Below are 19,158 nucleotides of genomic sequence, written 5' to 3'. Positions count from 1 at the left end.
CACCAGGAGCGTCATGGTAGCCTCGGATCGTCGATCCGGCGACCGGTGTGGCCGGAAACGAAGAGAGAAGGGAGAGAAAGTCGTAGGGAGAGAGAGAGAGGAGAGAGAGACTTTTTAAAATGAAATGAATCCCGGATTCCGTTTATATATATATAACAGGGGATTTCGTCGACGAGACCCTGTATTCGTCGACTAAATTTAGGCTGTCTCAGAACCCCTCTTGGTATTTTCTTGTCGACAAAGCCCTGTGTTCGTTGACGAAATTTTGAAGACCTTTGTCGACGAGACCCTGTGTTCGTCGACGAAACTTGACAATTTTTTTGAAATTATTTTTATTTAATATTATCTCCAAAATGCAATGTCGTCGACGAAATCTACGGTCTCCTTCTGTTTCTGTATCTATTTTCCTCTCTCTTTAATATTTGAATATGAATATTTTCTGGGTCGTTACAAAAGCTCACCAAAAAGTAATCATTTCAACAAAATAGTGAGACCAATAAAACAAAGAAGATGACCAACGGATGTCAAGACTTAAGCCAATAAATCAATAGTTTGAATTGTGAGTAAATAAAACCATTATGTAGCCAACAAATTCGAAATCAACTCATATGAAATCAAACCGACACATGCTAATAAATATCCACATGGAATCATGATATTCCAATAATGTAAAATCCCAATAAATTCGGCCACTACATGCTTTTATCAAGATTTCATTAAATTCAGCAAAAATTATAGGAATTTTTGAAATCAGTGAACAATGAGTTCCAAACATTATGAACACAAAACATTGCACATAAAACAATAGCGAGATCGAAAAATATTAATGAAATCAATCTCTATATTAAAAGGAAAATCATGATAGTTTCAACCATGCTCTGATACCATGTGTAAAACTTTAATTTACTGAAATAGGAATCTTCAACTATCATGAAAACCACATAATCATCTTTTATGCAGAAATAAAGCCATAATGAAATCTCCTTCTCGAAGAAAGCTTGTACAAATTATTTCTCTCACTTAACCCCTTTTCTTTTGCCTCATCATAACCTATGGGAAAATTTGATGAAAAGGAAGATGTGGGTAGAGAGAGGACAATTCCTACGTTTTTAAAATAAACCATTATCCTACTCCCCATAAAAGTAGGTAAATAGGAAAATAACTTCCCCTATTATTTCTCATTAACTAAGTATAGGAAAATAACTTCCCTTATTATTCCTCACTAATCAAGTAACCGTGCATCTCTTTTCCAAAGCTAATAACTACCTGATTTCATTAAGTCCAAATAATGTCCATATTACCCTTTCATGTGGGACATATTTTAACAAAGCCTTCATCAAATCAATTTTGAGGACTAAACTTGGTGATTTAATTATTATCCAAATGACAGCCAAGTAGTAGCTCTGAACTAATAAATATTATCTTGTGTACTTCTTCCCTTTAAAAAGATTGTCTAATTTTCACTTATGAAAGATTGAAGACGCTACTATAGGTTGTTTGTCAATTATGCCAATTCTTTTCGCCAATGTACTTAAACTAGTAAGTTGAATACTAAGGTCTTCACCTCGTCTATTAGCCATGTCATGCACAGAAAGATCCACATTCATTTATTACACCCCTTTGCATTTCAAGGACAATAGCCCCTCAATATCTTTTTGATAGGTTACTTTGATAAAGGGAATAAAATGTTAACACATTTAATATTAAATATTAAATGCCATCACATTTAAGCCACATTTAAGTTACCCGTGACTTCTTGCTTCAAGGCTTATTCAAATGTTATTGAAGCTTCTCTAGTCTTCATCAGTTTTCTTCAACCAAGTATCTGCTTTGCTAATCTTCCTCACTCACCTAACTAGGTTTATTAGTTTCTAATTCTTTTTTATTCTTAGTCAACCGTTTTCTTTCAATTTGCCTTATCTTGAAGTATTTTATAGCTTTCATGGGTCACCATAAAAATTAGTTTTATCTTATGATTATAAGGAGGAATACACAAGATTTCTTCTTATTCAACTTGTTTTTCCATGCACAAGGCTGAGCATGAAACTGACCCCTATTTAAAATCACTGATAGTAGTAAAAGAATGACCCATAGAGTGGTCAACGAGTGGTAGTGTTTTTATTGGATTTTGTAGCATTATTTGCTTTGTGCCCTAATTTAAAGCATGTTATCATGAAGTTGAATGTTTTTATATGAGTATGTATTTATCCAAGACTTGAATTGGCCAAATCTATGCATGATTCTTAACCCTAGTGATCTCAAGATTATTAGGGAGGTTCATGGCAATTCTTTTTGAATTTGTTCTCCACCTTTCATCCCTTTTCAATCAAGCTCGTACATATATTCTTGGCAAGGTTTGTTTGTATGAGGGCATCATTTTAATGAAGGCATTTAGCATAAGTACATAGTTAAAAATTTATATTATCATAATTAAGTAGAAGTACATAAAAGGATAAGCTGAAAATAACAAATTATTTCCTAAAAACTTTCTGGTTATGCACCTCAACGTAGACATAAAATTCGTCAAGCATGTAACTTTTAGTTAGTTGAGAGAGACTAAATTTGGTTAACCATTCTCTACTCATGTTCAATACAGTTAACTACTTGACTCATTCACATGAGCTGGAGATGGTCAGTGCCTCCTATTGGCTTGATGGACTAAAGGCATAATAAGAAAGTTAAAAAAAAAAAAAACCCAAAACAAAGCAACAACTTGGCAGAGACAGACAGCTCAATCTCCCAAGCTTGGAAGTTCAATGTTCACAAATGCCTACTGGTTTGCACCAAAGATCAGCCTCCACCAACTTGTTCCTTTTACTTCATCATAACATATAATAATAAATTAATGTTATTTTGTTAGACCATATCTCAAATTTAATTTAGAAAGTTTTCTTCACTTCCCTAACTGACTAAGTGGGCCCTATTCCCCGTCTTTTCATAGTTAATGAGATTTGGGCTGTAACGCAGCCCATTACAGAGAAAGCCCGGCTGTTGCCGGTGGGCCCAGGTACTCCACTGTCGTCAAAATAGACTCTACAGTTATTAAAAACTAAAAAAAAAAGAGAACTTTCTGGACAGTGGACGCACCCAAAATATCAGCGCCCCCATCTTCAATCCCAGCCGTCCATCGCGACCTTATCTAAACCCTTCATTATAAAACCAAAATAATCCTGAGCAATTTAAAACTGCCGGGTTCTGGAGTCTTCCATGGGCCTCTGCGTCTTAGGAGAGAGCCGATCTCTCCCGAGACTCCTTCGTCCCATCCTCTGTTTTCTGTCTTTCTCCTACCCCCACTTTCGATTCTCGGGAAAACTTGGCCTGGTTCCGTGTTCTACTCGTCAAAGCAAAGATGTAGTCCGCGTCGATTCCAGAATTTGATGTTTCCCCATCTGGGTTTCGTCTATTTTTAGAGATTTCGGGAAATTCGTCGACATTAAATACGATAATCTGAGGAGGGGGAACTGTTCTTCCTCGGTTCTTTCTCTGTTTTTCCTCTGGGCTTGATCTGCTGGGATTAATTTAACAATGGCGGCCGAGGAAGACAAGAGCAGCGACTTGTATGCTGTTCTGGGTTTGAAGAAGGAATGCACTGCCACGGAGCTCAGGAATGCTTACAAGAAACTAGCACTGGTTAGAACGCAGTTCTTTGATTCGATTACTTGATTGTGAGGATACCCTGTTCATAAAAATCGACATGTTCAAAGATCAGTTGGTTGATTAAAAATATTTAATGGGTTTCTGGTAACTGTAACTATTGAAGGAGAGAGTTAATTTATTTATCCCTTTTGAGACCCGTCTGGATGCATAAAATTGAAGTTTAGTCGTATGGCCCATCTTCCTCGCCCCTCTGAATCTCAAACTGATCGTGTGGATCTTGCGGTCTCTCTTTTTTTGATACAGAAGTGAATTTCAAATTGAATTTTCCTGCTAATTTAAAAAAAAAAGTTTAAGCACTAGGAGTGTTTTCTGTGGGGGAATATGGAATTCTAGCCTGAAATTATCTGTTGAATGTTTTTTTCTTCCCCCGTAGAAATGTAACTATAGTTTTATTCTTGACTTTCTTTATTTATTTTTATCTGGGGGTTTAAGAGATGGCACCCAGATCGTTGTTCAGCGCCGGGGAATTCAAAGTTCGTGGAAGAAGCGAAGGAGAAATTCCAATCCATACAAGAAGCCTATTCTGGTAATTCCAAATTGCACAACTTGTCTAATATTTTAATCTGTTTTCCCGGGGAGATTCTCGCCGGTGAAGAGTTATTTTTTAGTTTTCCTAATCTTTTGGTTTTTAAAGAATGATGAATAATGGGATTCACGAGATGCATTCTCGATGTTTGGACACAGTTCTATCTGACGCCAACAAAAGATTTCTGTACGACGTAGGAATCTACGATAGTGATGATGACGAAAACGTAAGTCCTGACTCCGCTTGATGGTCATAAATTTCACAGTGAAATGAATCTGGGTACCGGCGCATGGGCTCCAGCCCACGTCAGTGCTCAACCTCATCATGCCTACTCTGGATTGGTTATAAATAGCAACTCTCGTCTTCTCCTGACTGTTCTCTCACTCATTTTGTCTTTTCCTTGCTTTGGGTTTGTGCACTTTTAGAATTTGGCCCCTCGGCCACCTCTGCATACGTTTCCGTAAGTACCATGTCAAATGGTAAGTAATGATAAACCACATTTTGATCCTCATATATACATCTCGTAGGAATGTGTATGTATAGTCTAATTCCTCTTGATGCTGTTTACTGGGGCATGTTTTGTTTTTATCTTTACTATCACCTTGCATGAACTGTGATGGGTGAAAGCAACATTCAGAAACTTAAAAGCAGTGCTGGTGTAGCTGTCAGATGACGGGAACTCATTTTAGAATCTTCCTTTGAATTTGGAATCAATCTTGCTTTGTTTACTGAATCTTAAAGGCAATTTTGAGCTGTTTGGAAGCTCAAAACTGTTTTATGTTGAAATGAATACTAAGATTGAAGATTTCTTTATTTTTCGTTTGGAGATTGAATTTGGTCATGGGTTTTATTTGGGTTCAGGGGATGGGAGATTTCTTGAACGAGATGGCAGCTATGATGTGCGATACGAAGCCAAGCGTAAGCTCTCTGCGTGTCTTCGTCATTTCTGTTTGCTTTGGTACTTGTCATGCGTTGCATGCACCTTATGTGTTTTATTATTATATTTCATTTTCTGGCACAAGTAGGAGGATTAAATCACAGGATGAAACCCTAAACCCCTAAACCTGGGTGTGATTTTGGTTTTATGGTTAGCTGAGAGGCTGGCAACATTAGTGGGATTAGCCCTTTATAGACCCTCCTCGTGCTTATCCCATCCTAATTGATTTGAATCTGTAATCTCCAAATTTGAAAATTCTTGCTTCAAGGAGTTGTATTGTCACAAAAGAACACAGAAAATTTCTTGAATGGTGACAAGTTGTACACATTAATTTATGTGCTTGCATAAGTTGAAGCACAAGTACAGATTTCTACATGGTTTTGTATACTTGTATGGTGTTGTGTCCTCTAACAAAAGAACACAGAAAATTTCTTGAATAGTGACAAGTTGTACACACTAATTTATGTGCTTGCATAAGTTGAAACACAAGTACATATTTCTACATGGTTTTGTATACTTGTATGGTGTTGGGTTCTTTACGAAGAGACGATGGATCTAATATATATGTAGTTTCTTTGACATTTTACATCTATCATAAAGTTTAATAATTTGGTCATTATTGTTTTGAAAGATAGATTATTTGTAGCTTGGGAAACTTTTAGTCGTGCAAGACACATTTGACCCACCAAATGAATGGTGGTTGTTTGTCAGGTACATGTACCCAACACGTTGGAAAAATTCTCTAGAGGCTTGGGATGGGAAGGAATTGATAAAAAGGGTGTCAGAGAGACCGGAAGAGGCATTGTTTAGAGTAAAAAATAACTATATAGAGGCTTTTTTTAGTATTATTTTGCGTTAATTTACATAGTATTGGCAATATTGGTATTGATGTGGGGTTGTGGGGGCACTAATGCACATTATTTAGAAGCAGTTTTTCGTTTTTACCTAAAGGCTGTAAAATTTTCTGAAAACTCAGCGCAGGTGGTGTCCTCCCCTCGAACACACTGTGTGCCTTTAATCTACTATCTTCTGACCATACTCCATAGTTTTCTAACTGTGTTTAGTAGGACTGTTAGATTTGGTATATATTTATGTAAGCTTTAAGCCTTTTGTACCTTTTTGCCTTCAATATTTTTGTTAATTATGTGATCGTGCATGCATTCAAATACTAGAAAAAGTTGTTTGATGTGGGGGGAACTTCATATCGGTGTGGACCCAATGGTAGGCCTGAACTGGATATGCCAATTAAAAATAGTGGGACAAATGCTGTTGTCCTTGATATGCAATATGATTGATCTGTCATTTCAAAGAAACAGGAGCTGGTTGCTTGGAAAGTCTGGGGTCCTGGGAGACCCCATGGGTGGGGTACATCTTGGATTCCAATTCATGATTTCTCATGAGGCATGCAGCTAGCACAAATGGCTGCATGGGCTGTGTGGCCTGTGTCATTTGCCCTCTGCTGGGCCTTGGCTGGGAGCTCTTGCCCTTATCCTCTGCAACTTGCACTTCGTATTTTCTATACATCTCAGGTAATAATAATATTTTGGAATTGAGGAGCTTCTTCCTTTAAAATGACGGGAAAAAAAGTGATATTTGAACAATTGATCAAGTTTAATTCTCGAAATGGTGGAATAAATTTGTAATTGAATGGTTGTAGTATGGGGGGATATAATAAGTTGCGAAAAATGTCATCATAAAGCAAATGACCATTCAAATGGGTGCCAAACACACTTTTGTAAATTATTATTTTCCTATACAATTTGTATTCCATCCCTACTTTAAGCTATTTTGTGAACCAAAAGTGACCTTTATATTGAGATGGATATCTTGCCGTATGAGATTGTACCATGCTGGTTTTACAATCTTTTTACAGCTTGTTTAAACTGTGGACTCTGGACGGTTGGATCCATAAAATGTGATGAGAGAAAATAATGTGTGAATTCAGTTGTGCGGAGATAGGATCCCAAAATCTATTTTGTTTTTTTTTGCCTATAAAATGAATGTAGTAGTAATTATAATAATTGGAGTGACTGTGGAATTGACAGGGCAATGGAGAAGAGAGCTTTGAGGACTTGCAGGAGCTGTTTGAAGAGTTGTTTCAGAGGGACATAGGGGGATTTGGGTCTGCCTCTAACACAGTATCTTCTTCTTCTTCATGTTCTTCGTCGTCCTCGTTTGTTTCTTGCAGTGCGAACTCCAGTGCCAACAAGCGAAATTCTTCTGAAATGAATTCTGGAAGGACTAAGGTGGGGGGCTCCTCTAATTTTGATGGTCACTTCCAGACTTTCTCTTTAGGGGTTGGTAACATCTCTCTCTCTCTCTCTCTACACCACCCCCACCCCCCCCCCCCCCCCCCCCCCCAAAACAAACGCCAATTTGCTGTCTTGTTAAAGGTGCTGAATTGGACTTAAGAGTGAGTGGCCCGTTCAATAAAAGAATGAAGCAATTTCTAGACCTTGTCATTTAAGAATTAAAGGATAAGCTATAAATTTTTTTCCAAATTATATTTGATGATAGACATGCGATTGTATTTTAAAAAGGCCTGGTGGACCCTAATTATTAAAAAATTTCAAGTTATTGGATGTGGGGCTACATTCCCTTTTCAAACAAATATGTACTTCTGTACCTGCTCGCCATGTGATAGATAGCCCCTGCCTATAAGTAGGTCTGCTTTGTATTAAAAACAAATTTAGAACCTCTAAAACGGTAGATTCCATTAAGGTGTTATATATATATATATATTCTGAGAGACTTGAGTATGACTGCTTTAGCAGTTCTCAATAGAGGGAACTGATTTTCCTCGCGGGAAGTTTTGAGTATCTTGCAAATGATTATTGAATATGAGAACCACTTTAATGGGAAAAATTTTTCCCATTACAGAGAAAAAGTATTAATATGGGAAGCATGTAATTTATAAGACCTGGAGTGAAAAAGGGTGGGGGATCAGGGAAAAAAAAAATCTGAAATGAAGCTTATTAAGGAAGGCTGTGACTATATTTTCCTAGTATCTCATGGATGAATAATGTTATGGAGCTAACATGTACAGGTTGAACATGGGGAAGATTCTAATAAGGGGAAAGGGGCAAGAGGGAACTCGAGAGCGTGTGGTGGCAGTAGGCAGAGAAATGGCAGGAAGCAGAAGGTGTCATCTGGCCATAACGTCTCATCCTATGACTAATCTATTGCTAGCATTTCGACTCTTAGATTCATTATTTGCGAATGGGTGAAGGCAACCCATCGAAGGCAAGTTTAGTCATTTATGTATTGACTCTAGTGTTGAATAGATAGACAGCGAATCATGAGGTTATTGGAAAGCACTTTTATGGTGAAATCTCTGGTAATATGGGAGGCGGAAGAAGCAGAAGCAGAAGCAGCAGCAGCATTCAGCAAGGCTCAGCTGAAGAAGCAATGGTGTTATACGTTGGAGGTGCTTACATCTTCTGGAGTGTAGGCTGAAGAAGCTTTTTACCCGTGTCCGAAATTTCCTTGTTATTTTTCTGCCATTTATTTTCCTGTGGTGGTGCAAGTGCCCATTTGAAGGTATGCGATGTTCCTAGTGTTTCTCGTTTCATTTCTTTACGTTACTGTGTTTGGATGAAGAAATGAAGATAAGATTGCCTCTAGCATTTCCCTTTCAAGAGCTCTTGTTCTTACTGTAAATATCGCCAACTTGTAAGGAGCAAGTCGTGGAGGAGTGCTTGGTTTTATTAACATGTTTACAATTGGAGGAAGACCAAGTGTATGATTAAGGACAATAAAGATTATTCAGGCTGGATGGATTAATATGATTGGTTGAAGGCGTGAGAGTGCTTTTGATTGAAGAGATTGTGGAAATATCAAGTGAGAATTTTGTTTCATTAAAAAATTGTGCCGAAAATGAGTGGGTTATATAATGGATGAGTTCAGGAGTAGATGATTTAAACTTTTCAGAGTTATTAGTACTTTTCAATGCTAACAGTTTTTTAAAAAAATCACAAATTATTATGTGGGCTTTCAAATCTCCAAGATTCATATGAAATAATTTTTTAAGAAAATTATGAATGTAATACACACACACACACACACACACACGATATTTGAATAGTTGGAGCTCATATTTTAAATTAAGATTTGTATAGTTTTGAATACAATGCAATATAAAACAATAGGTTTTGTTGAAATATTCATAAATTTAAATAAAATTTCAAAATCTTAAGGTTGCAAACGTAATGTATTTAACAAATATAATAATTTTTGGGAACACATTTTGGGCTGGGCTTTGGTTAATGAAGTTGTGTCCATATTAGGGCAAGCCTGGCTGAGGAAAAATGCAGGCCAATTTTCTTGATTTGAGTTCACATAATGCTTAGTGTCATGGTGCAACTTCAAGAGGTCAATTATGTTAGGTGTCTTTTATAAGATGAATTCGAGAAGTCAATGAGTCAAAGCGGATATGCTCGAAATTGGGTCTAAGACTATTATATTTAGTATTAGAACAATTCCGAAGGTAGTACCATCTAGGTGGATTTTGCATAGTGGTATAAGCCATTTTGATGAAGGCGTCAAGGAAAACATATTGTAGTTCAATGACGGACATATTGTAGTTCAATGACGGATGTGTAATAGGGAGATTGTAGACTTGGGATGTGTAATAGGGAGATCGTGGACTCAGAAGGAGTTTCAATTATGTGAGGTGTCTTTTTTATAAGTCGAAGTCATGAGGCCAATGAGGCAAAGTGGACAATACTGGAATTGGGGTTAATATCGTTACACTTAGCTCAAAAAATTAAAGTGTGACAATGATTTTAAGCAAATAAAACTTTTTGAATTTTTAAAACACATGATAAGGTCGTCAAGATTTCTATAAGGGGGTGTGAATTTTAGATTTTGAATTTGAATTTACATGAATTTGGATAAATATTAATATAATTTTATATTACATAAATTTAACACAAATTTAAATTTCAAATTTCTCAAAATATAAGGTTAGAGTATGAATTTCATGCTCTAAACATGAAATTTTTTTTTATTATTTTTACCTGGAAAAATAGTCTATACAATCTAAATATGAAGTATGAAATTCTTTTTAAGGTTGATATAAGTGAGTAGTCCGCTTCGATATTGTAGGTTTACATTTTTTTTTTTTACACCAAATTAAACTTATATTTTAAGTAAACACCCATGAAAGAGAATTGCAATAAGCATTTCGGAGTTAGTCAATATCAATTTATTAAGCATCACTGTTCCTCTCCATCAATAGATGAATAATTATAAAGGTTCTATGCTGTATTTAAGAACATGAATTATGACTCTTTGATTTTAGGTTTTGTCCTAAATTTAATAAGGTTAATATAATTTAAATTACATTTTATTCAAAATTAATTATACGTTTTCAAATCTAAAACTCTAAATTAATTCTTCCATAGCCACTTTAAGTCTTTCATCTATTCCATACGTTTAATTTATTTAAATTTCGTGTCAGTTATTTTTTGGACCATGGAAAGAAATGAAGAGAAGTAGGTAGATATATGTCATTTTTATAATATATTCCATTGATATGTGATTTTCCTTTTAAAACGTGTGTTCTATACGCATGATTGAAAATCTTTGGTAATCCAAAAACTCAGAGAAAGACAATTTCCAAGTTGTGATCGAACTCATTAACGCTTAGCATTTGATATAATAGAATAGAGTAAAATTTTATATTTGCAAACAAATTTTATTCCATTGTGGCTTATTCCCGTGACGACTACGACCCCACCTTTAATAATTAAAATTCTGTTTCTTGGTGTGAGTGATTATTTAGGCTTTATGTGCAAATTAGAAAATATTAGGAAAAGGAAAGAAAAATATTAAGAAATTTATATTTTAATGTTTGGTTATTAAAAAAAAAATAAGAAAGAAAAAAAATATTAAGTCATTCAATAAATTTTTTATTTAACACATTATTAATATTTAGTTTTTCTTAATTTTTAGTCATATTAAAATAAAAATTTTATTTTTGATTGTATTTAATAGAGAAGAAAAATACATAAGAAAATGAGTTTTTTAAAAAAAAATTTATTTTCCTTTTCTTTATTTTTTCCAAGAAAAATTTTATTCTAAAAGGATCCTTATAACACATAAAAAATAAGAAAGAATAAAAAAAATAGGAAGAAAAGATGCACCGTGATAACTATAATAACGATGTATACTCTTAATTTTTTAACATATTCTTGGTAATAATTATTTATTTTAAATATTGAACGTGATTAGTGGGTGAGGATATTATAGTTTATATTCGATTCAGTTAAGTTGAGAATTTATGGCAGGTCGGATCGGATAATTTTTGGTGGGTGGCTGATAATCTATTGTTCCCATTCCTCCCATAATTTTTTTTTTACCATCTGATAAATAATTTATTTCCTAACATAATAATTGAAATTATTTTAAAAATTATAATTTGGCAATTGTTAAAACATTTAATGATAAATCACAAAATTATATATTTTCATTTTATTTTTTAGGACATGAATTTAGAGGTTTTTGTTTTGATTATGAGAAAATTGAGTATTTGAGTTTGAGTTTGAATGTGGGCATGGGATAAATCTAAAGGCGCATACAGTAGCACAAGAGCTAGGAGTATAGGATTAGATCTTGACCAATAGAGCTTATGGTAATTGAATTGGTGCCTAATAAGCACAGGTATATGAGATTATCATGCCTAATAAACATAATCTTAATGTATTTAACAAATATAAGAATTTTTAGGAACAGGTTGGGCTTTGGTTTATGAAGTTGTATCTATATTAGGGCAAGATTGGTCTAGGATTTCTTAATCTGAGTTCACATAATGCTTAGTGTCACGGTGCAACATCGGATGTGTATTACAAAGATCTTGGACTTATTAGGAAGGTTTGAGCTTTCAATTATGTAAGGTGTCTTTTATAAGACAAATCTATGAGGCCAACAATTCAAAGTGGAAAATATATCACCGGAATTGGGTCTAAGACAATTATATTTGGTATTATAACTATTTTGAAGGTACTATCATCTAGGCGGACCTTGCACAGAAGTGTAGGTTACTTTGACAAGGGCGTCAAAGATCGGATGAAAAAACATGTCGCGATCCAATATTGAATGTGTATTAGGGAAATCATAGGCTTATAAGTATGATTTGAGCTCCAATAATGTGAGGTGCCTTTCATAAGACAAATATGTGAGGCTAGTGAGCCAAAGCGGACAATAACTCATCGGAATTGGGGCAAAGATAGTTACACTTAGCTCAAAAAATTAAAGCATAATAATGTTTTTAAGCAAATAAAAGCTTTTTAATTTTTAAAACATGTGATGAGGTTGTTGAGATTTCTATAAGAGAGTGTAGATTTTAGATTTTGGATTTGAATTTGGATGGACTTGGATAAATATCTATACAATTTTATATTGCATCTTAGCTAAATTCAATACAAATTTAAATCTAATACCTCTCAAAATATAAGGTTGGAATATGAATTTCAGGTTCTAAACATGAAATTTTATTTTATTTTATTTTCACTAGGGAAAATGGTCTATACAAATCTAAATATGAAGTATGAAATTCTTTTTAAGGCTGATATAAGTGAGTAGTCAACTCCCTATTGTAGGTTTTAATTTTTTGCCAAATTAGACTTATATTTTAAGTAAATACTAACGAAAGAGAATTGCAATAAGCATTTTCGAGGTAGTCCATATCAATTTATTAAGCATCACCATTGTAGTGATTTAAAAAAAAATTAATTAATTAATAAAGTAAATAAATAAATAAATAATATTATTAATTAAATAATATATATATTTATATAAACATTACTTAAAGTATCTGAATCCTTCAAAAACATCTCTCTCTCTCTCTCTCTCTCTCTCTCTCTCTCTCTCTCTCTCTCTCTCTCTCTCTTAATTTCCTCGGCCAAACGTGCACCGATCGGAGAACGAAAAATACCCCTCGGTTTCATTCTCCGCCACCAACATTTTAACTAGAGTGGATTTGTCATAGGAGCGTTGTACGCACCACTCCTGGATAAGGTAATCTCTCTCTCTCTCTCTCTCTCTCTCTCTCTCTCCTCAATTATTCTCAAATCTTTAGCCAAATCGACGATCGGGCACCTCCACGGGGTCCTAGTGTCGATCCTCGTCATTTTAAGCGGAGCAGATTATTAATTTAGGTTTCCTAGGCACTATTTCAAGACTAGGGTAAGAATAATGAAATTATATTCATTAATTATTTTTAAAGTTTAATTAGTTATTGGGAATGTGTGGGCTTAGGAAATATTAAAATAATTATTATTTTGGGGTTGAATTGATTGAACTAGGGAAAAATGATATCACAGTTTTGAGTTCTGAACGTCACGGGCAAGGAATTAGGAATTTTAGCAGGTCTCTTAGTAAGTTAGGTAAGGGGAATTAAATTATGTCAGAAGTTTCTAGAAATTAAAGGATTAAATTAAAGTATGATATGAAAATAATATATGTGAATTTTATAACTTATTGGGTATATATATATATATATATATATATATATATATATATATATGTAAAATGGTAGTTGTGGAAATATCCAATGTTTTATTGGATAATTATGATGTGGTTAAATATTATTGGAAATCTGTGTGGCATGAGAAATAATTTTGATTGCTGAAAATAAATCTATGAATATTTTATATGAGGGAATGGAGTTTATGTGGGAATATAAACAGATATGATGATATGAGTAATATACTGATATGTTTGGGACAGATTTGTTGAAATGGGATTTGTACAAACATGTTTTTATCAGACATGATATGATAATATGTGATATACACAGTCAAAATAGTTTTATACTGATAGATATGATGAATAGCCATGAGTTACAGATGAGATGTGTTGCATGCACATGGATACTCATGAGCTTGAGCGTAATGAGTTACAGACAAGATGTGTTACACATGGATACTCATGTGCTTGGGCATGTTTATAAGAAATGAAAGCTTTTGGGAAAATAGATTTTTATATAAAATGAACGATGAAAATGAGAATCTGATTGATTAATGATATGAGAGTACGGTACCGTTGCTAGATATTGTATTAGTGTAACTACACAGCTCGGGGAACGTGTAGGTATTGGAAGTCGATTGGGCCTTCGGAGAGATGTTGACTATCCCTGGGTCCAGATCAGGTTGCAGTGGGCCAATTGTACTACAGACGAGGTATTTTGAATTAGCCTAGTAGGCCAACTAGGGTTAAGTCCCACCTTCGGGCCGCACAATCCAGTCATGTGAGGTTATTACATGACGATGATATGAATAGGTCTCCTCATTGCAGACGCGATATACTCATATGATTGTACATTGACAAATATGATACTTTGTATATAAAAATATTTATTGAGTATAATTATATTTTCGAGGAAAGTATATGGTTACAAATATACAAATATGTTTTTGAATACGAGTACAGATTCCTATGATACCTTAGTTAAATTAAAATTTTTATAAACATGATATGATACCCCGAAACTCATTGCCACATACTGATAATAATTTATTCCCACTTACTGAGAGGTGTCCCGTCTCATAGATCTTAAACATTTCAGGAAATTTGGGGCATCAGGCGAATCAAGCTCCGTGCTAGAGGAGGAGCAAATTTCAATTAGTCAGGGTATGTTTTTATTTTGGGACTAGATATATGTTCGTATAGACTTTGGGGGTGTGATGACTTTCGGGTGTTGGTCTGTATATTTTTGGGAGAATGTAGTACTCTGGTATTGTACCTGGAACTTGGATGTGTTGTGTTTTCCGGTGTGTAACAATATATGAATGTGGACAGGTGTACCCCTGGTACCCCATCCTAGGTTCGGGTTGACTTGGTTGACCTTATATTTATTATAGTATCAGAGGTATTTGATTTAAAAAAAAAAAAGAACCAGAGCGTCACAGTTTGGTAACAGAGCCTAGGTTTCTAAGTTTTGCAGATTCTAGGGTGCAATGGATAACAATACCAGAGTATAGGAATGAGTTTTGGTGAGGATTAAGATTGGAATTTAGGGTTTTGTCTTGCATCTTGGAGGTAAAAAATTCAATGGTGGTTTTCGTGATTTTTCTGGGGTGACAATTTCAGGAAAGTCATGGTAAACTATCGCCGATTCTTATTTCATAGTGGTAAGATTGAATCTTAAATTAGAAATGAGCATATGTTTTGGTTCTTAGATAGATAAACACATTAGACGTGTTATAATGATAAGATTCTAAAGTTGTTTTTATTCTATTTTTAGGAAGGACCTTGGAAATAGTAATGCTCATACTGGTGGTGACAATGTGGGTCCCTCTAGTAGGAGCGACAACGATTCTAACGCAGTCCTGTGTAATATTGCTCAGTAAGTCATGGCTGAGATAGTGCGAAATTCTAGGGAGTAGGGATGTCGGCCAGTGGACTAGGGCTGCACTATAGAGTGGTTCACCAGGATGAATCCTCCAGCCTTTTCAGGGAGTACAGACCCGATTATGGTAGAAAACTGGATACAGGAGATTGAAAAGATCCTAATTGTATTGCATTGCACCGATGAGCAAAGAGTTCTTAATGCCACATTCAGACTGAGAGGGGAGGATGAGCGTTGGTGGTCTGCTATAAGGCTTCTGAAGGAGCAGAGGCCGGTACTAGTAGCCCTGACTTGGGGAAGATTTAAAAAGATATTTTTCGATCACTATTTCCTCTCCTCCCTTAGAGACGGCAAGATGGAAGAGTTACTGAATTTGACACAGGGTCATTTGACAGTACACAGTATGCTGCTAAATTCGTGGAGCTGTCACGATTTGCCCCCTTCATGAGACCAGATGAATTCAAGAAGGCTCAAAGATTTGAAAGAGGGCTGAGGTAGGAAATTAATGAGCAGGTGACATTGTTGCATATAAGAGATTTTTATGAACTGGTAGATAAAGTCACTGTAGCTGAAGCCAGTCGATAGAGGGGTATAGGAGGACAAAGTCAAAGGAAGAGGCCTGCGCCTCCTAATTTTTAGGTGAGCACTAGTCAGGGCCAACAGAGGAGGCATGATGTGGGCCAGTGATAGGTAGGGGGATATTGAGTTCCTCAGGGCAATCCAACACCTCCTACTTGCCCTCGATGTTAGAGGAGGCACTTACGAGAGTGCCATATTAGGGTAGTCACTTGCTACTAATGCGGGCGGCCAAGCCATATAGCGCGAGATTGTCGTGCACCTCCGAGCAATGCACCTATTCTTAGACCATACCTAGAAAACTATCCAACACCCCGAGGTTACCAGCAAAGAAATACCGCTCCAACACTAGTTGATGCACTGATCCTGGAAAACGCAGAGGTAGCAAGTGACATGGTGATAGGTATCATTTATATTATGTCATATAAAACTACTATTTTTTTTTATTCAGGGGTGACACATTCATTTGTGGCCCGGGAGTTTGTAAGGTTATGTGGGATAGAAACTTAATCACGGGATGTTAGTCTATTAGTGCCGGTACCGATGGGGACCATAGTAGTGTGTAGGAGGGTACTTTGGAATTTTTCGATTAGTACTCAGGGGAGGTCACTGCTTGCTAATTTGGTGGTTCTCAATATGCATAGGTTAGACATGATCCTGGGAATGGACTGGTTAGCTACCAGCTATGCCAGTATTGACTGCTATAAGAAAGAAGTAGTCTTCAGATTTCCAAGAGAGCAGGAGTACAACTTTGTGGTGACATGTGTGCGTACCCCACCACAGGTAGTATAAGCTATCCAGGCGAGGAGGTTGCTTTTGGAGGGATGCCAAGGGTATCTAGCTTGCATGAAAGAAACGATGGTAGGGGATTTGAAATTGGAAGACATCCAGGTAGTGAGATATTTTCCTAAAATGTTTCTAGGGGAATTGCCGGGATTGCCTTCCGATCAAAAAGTTGAGTTTGTGATTGATTTACCTCTAGGGAGGGCGTCGATCTCTAAGGCTCCGTATAGAATGACACGAGTTAAAAGAATTGAGAGAACAGTTGCAAGATTTGCTGGACAGGGGATTTATCAGGCCATGTGTCACCCTGGGGAGCGCCGGTACTTTTTGTTATAAAGAAAGATGGGATGATGAGGATGTCTATTGACTACAGGAGATAAATAAACCAAAAATTAAGAATAAGTATCCTCTTCCTCGTATTGATGATTTTTTTGACCAACTCTAGGAAACATAGGTATTCTCTAAGATTGATCTTCGATCCAAGTACCATCCAGTGAAGGTTAGGGCAGAAGATGTTTCAAAAACAGCATTTCAGACTCGGTATGGTCATTATAAGTTTCTGGTTATACCGTTTGGACTAACGAATGCTCTAGTAGTATTCATGGACCTGATGAATGGGGTTTTCTACCAGTATCTGGACCAGTTTGTGGTAGTCTTTATTGATGACATTATGGTATATTCCAAGAGCCTTGAAGAGCACGAGAAATTTTTGAGGATAGTGCTTTAGGTGCTAATGGAAAAGAAGTTATATGCAAAGTTCAGAAAGTGTGAATTCTGGCTGGAGCAAATTACTTTCCTCGAACACGTGGTATCCATGGGTGGCATTTTAGTTCATCCAAGCAAGACTGAGGCCGTAGTAGATTGGAAAAGACCGAAAAATATGCAGAAAATCAGAAGTTTCTTGGATTGATCGGGTACTACCGTTGATTTGTTGAGGGCGTCTCTAAATTGTTGGGTCCTTTGATGAAATTGACTAGGAAAGGTGTGAAATTTGAGTGGACCAACAAATGTGAACGAAGCTTTTAGGAGTTAAAGCAGCGGCTCATCACTGCCCCAATTTTGACGATTCTTTCAAGAGAAGAGGGTTTCGTAATTTATAGTGATGCGTCACACAAAGGGCTCAGATGTGTTCAGATGTAATAGGGGAGAGTTGTAGCATATGCCTTCTGACAGCTGAAAGAATATGAGAAGAATTACCCTATCCATGATCTAGAGTTAGTAGCAGTGGTTTATGTGCTGAAAATTTGGAGACACTATCTATATGGGGGTAGGTTTGAGATTTCCACTGATTATAAGAGTCTGAAATACTTCTTCACACGGAAAGAATTAAACATGAGGTAGAGGAGATGACTGGAGCTGATAAAAGATTACGACTACACCATCAGTTACCACGTAGGAAAAACTAATGGGGTAGCTGATGCTTTGAGCCAGAAATTAATGGGATCAACAGTATTAGTAGTGGTGGTGCAACATCAAATTAGAATGGATCTGGAAAGAGTTGGGGTGGAGCTTGTAGAGGGTAATCACTAGGCGTTCATCGCTAATCTAGTATTATAGCCCATCGTGTAGGAAAGAATTAAAGCTACTCAGAGGAGTGATGCAGAGTTAGTAAAGCTTATGGATAAAGTGCAGAATGGACAAAGAGCAAAGTTCAGTATCTTAGATGATGGAACCTTAAGGTTCCGCACCAGGCTGTGCGTACCTGCCGACCTTGAGATTAAGAGGATTATCTTCGAGGAAGCGTATCAATCCCTTTATACAGTGCACCCAGGAAGCACTAAAATGTATAGGGATATTCGAGATTCATTTTGGTGGAGCAATATGAAGAAAGAGATAGTTGAGTATATAGAGTAGTGTTTGACTTGCCCACAGGTGAAAGCTAAGCATTAGAGACCGGCGGGATCATTGCAGTCACTCCACATCCCTAAGTGGAAGTAGGAACATATATAGATGGATCTTGTCACAGGATTACCGCTGACATTGCATGGACAGGATTCCATCTAAGTAGTCGTCGACCGTTTGACAAAGACTGCCCATTTCCTTCCTATTAGAGTTAACTACTCCATGAGTAAACTGGTAGAGTTGTATACACAGGAGATAGTTAGATTCTATGGCGTACCAGTGTCCATAGTTTTATATCGAGACCTACGGTTTACATCTTAGTTTTGGAAGAGTTTGCAGAGAACCATGGGTTCTCAATTGACGTTCAACACAACATTTTATCCTCAGATAGGGATGGGCAGATGGAGAGGATGATAAAGGTTCTGGAAGATATGCTACGAGTATGTGTGTTGGACTTCGGTGGCAACTGAATAAAGTTTGTGCCAC

At 36.2% G+C, this 19,158-nt stretch overlaps 1 protein-coding gene across 3 annotated transcripts; it reads left to right on the top strand.

Moving 5' to 3' along the window:
• The first annotated feature begins 3,165 nt into the window (after nucleotides 1-3,165).
• On the top strand, nucleotides 3,166-8,758 carry LOC131167111 (uncharacterized). 3 transcript variants are annotated; one of them, XM_058125925.1, is made up of 6 exons: nucleotides 3,166-3,630; nucleotides 4,090-4,183; nucleotides 4,342-4,409; nucleotides 5,045-5,101; nucleotides 7,166-7,417; nucleotides 8,167-8,758. In XM_058125925.1, the coding sequence occupies exons 1-6, from the start codon at nucleotides 3,526-3,528 to the stop codon at nucleotides 8,296-8,298; spliced, it is 708 nt and encodes a 235-aa protein (XP_057981908.1). In that variant the 5' UTR covers nucleotides 3,166-3,525; the 3' UTR covers nucleotides 8,299-8,758. The 3 variants fall into 3 exon arrangements, with proteins under 3 accessions (XP_057981908.1, XP_057981909.1, XP_057981910.1); XM_058125926.1 differs by having other exon boundaries at nucleotides 3,167-3,630; nucleotides 7,166-7,366; XM_058125927.1 differs by having other exon boundaries at nucleotides 3,167-3,630; nucleotides 7,166-7,421.
• Nucleotides 8,759-19,158: the final 10,400 nt, after the last annotated feature.

The sequence above is a fragment of the Malania oleifera genome, chromosome 10, assembly GCF_029873635.1.
Source record: "Malania oleifera isolate guangnan ecotype guangnan chromosome 10, ASM2987363v1, whole genome shotgun sequence".
NCBI lineage: Eukaryota > Viridiplantae > Streptophyta > Magnoliopsida > Santalales > Ximeniaceae > Malania > Malania oleifera.
The sequence above is the reverse complement of the archived record's forward strand: the minus strand, read 5'-3'. Positions and strand labels throughout refer to the sequence as shown.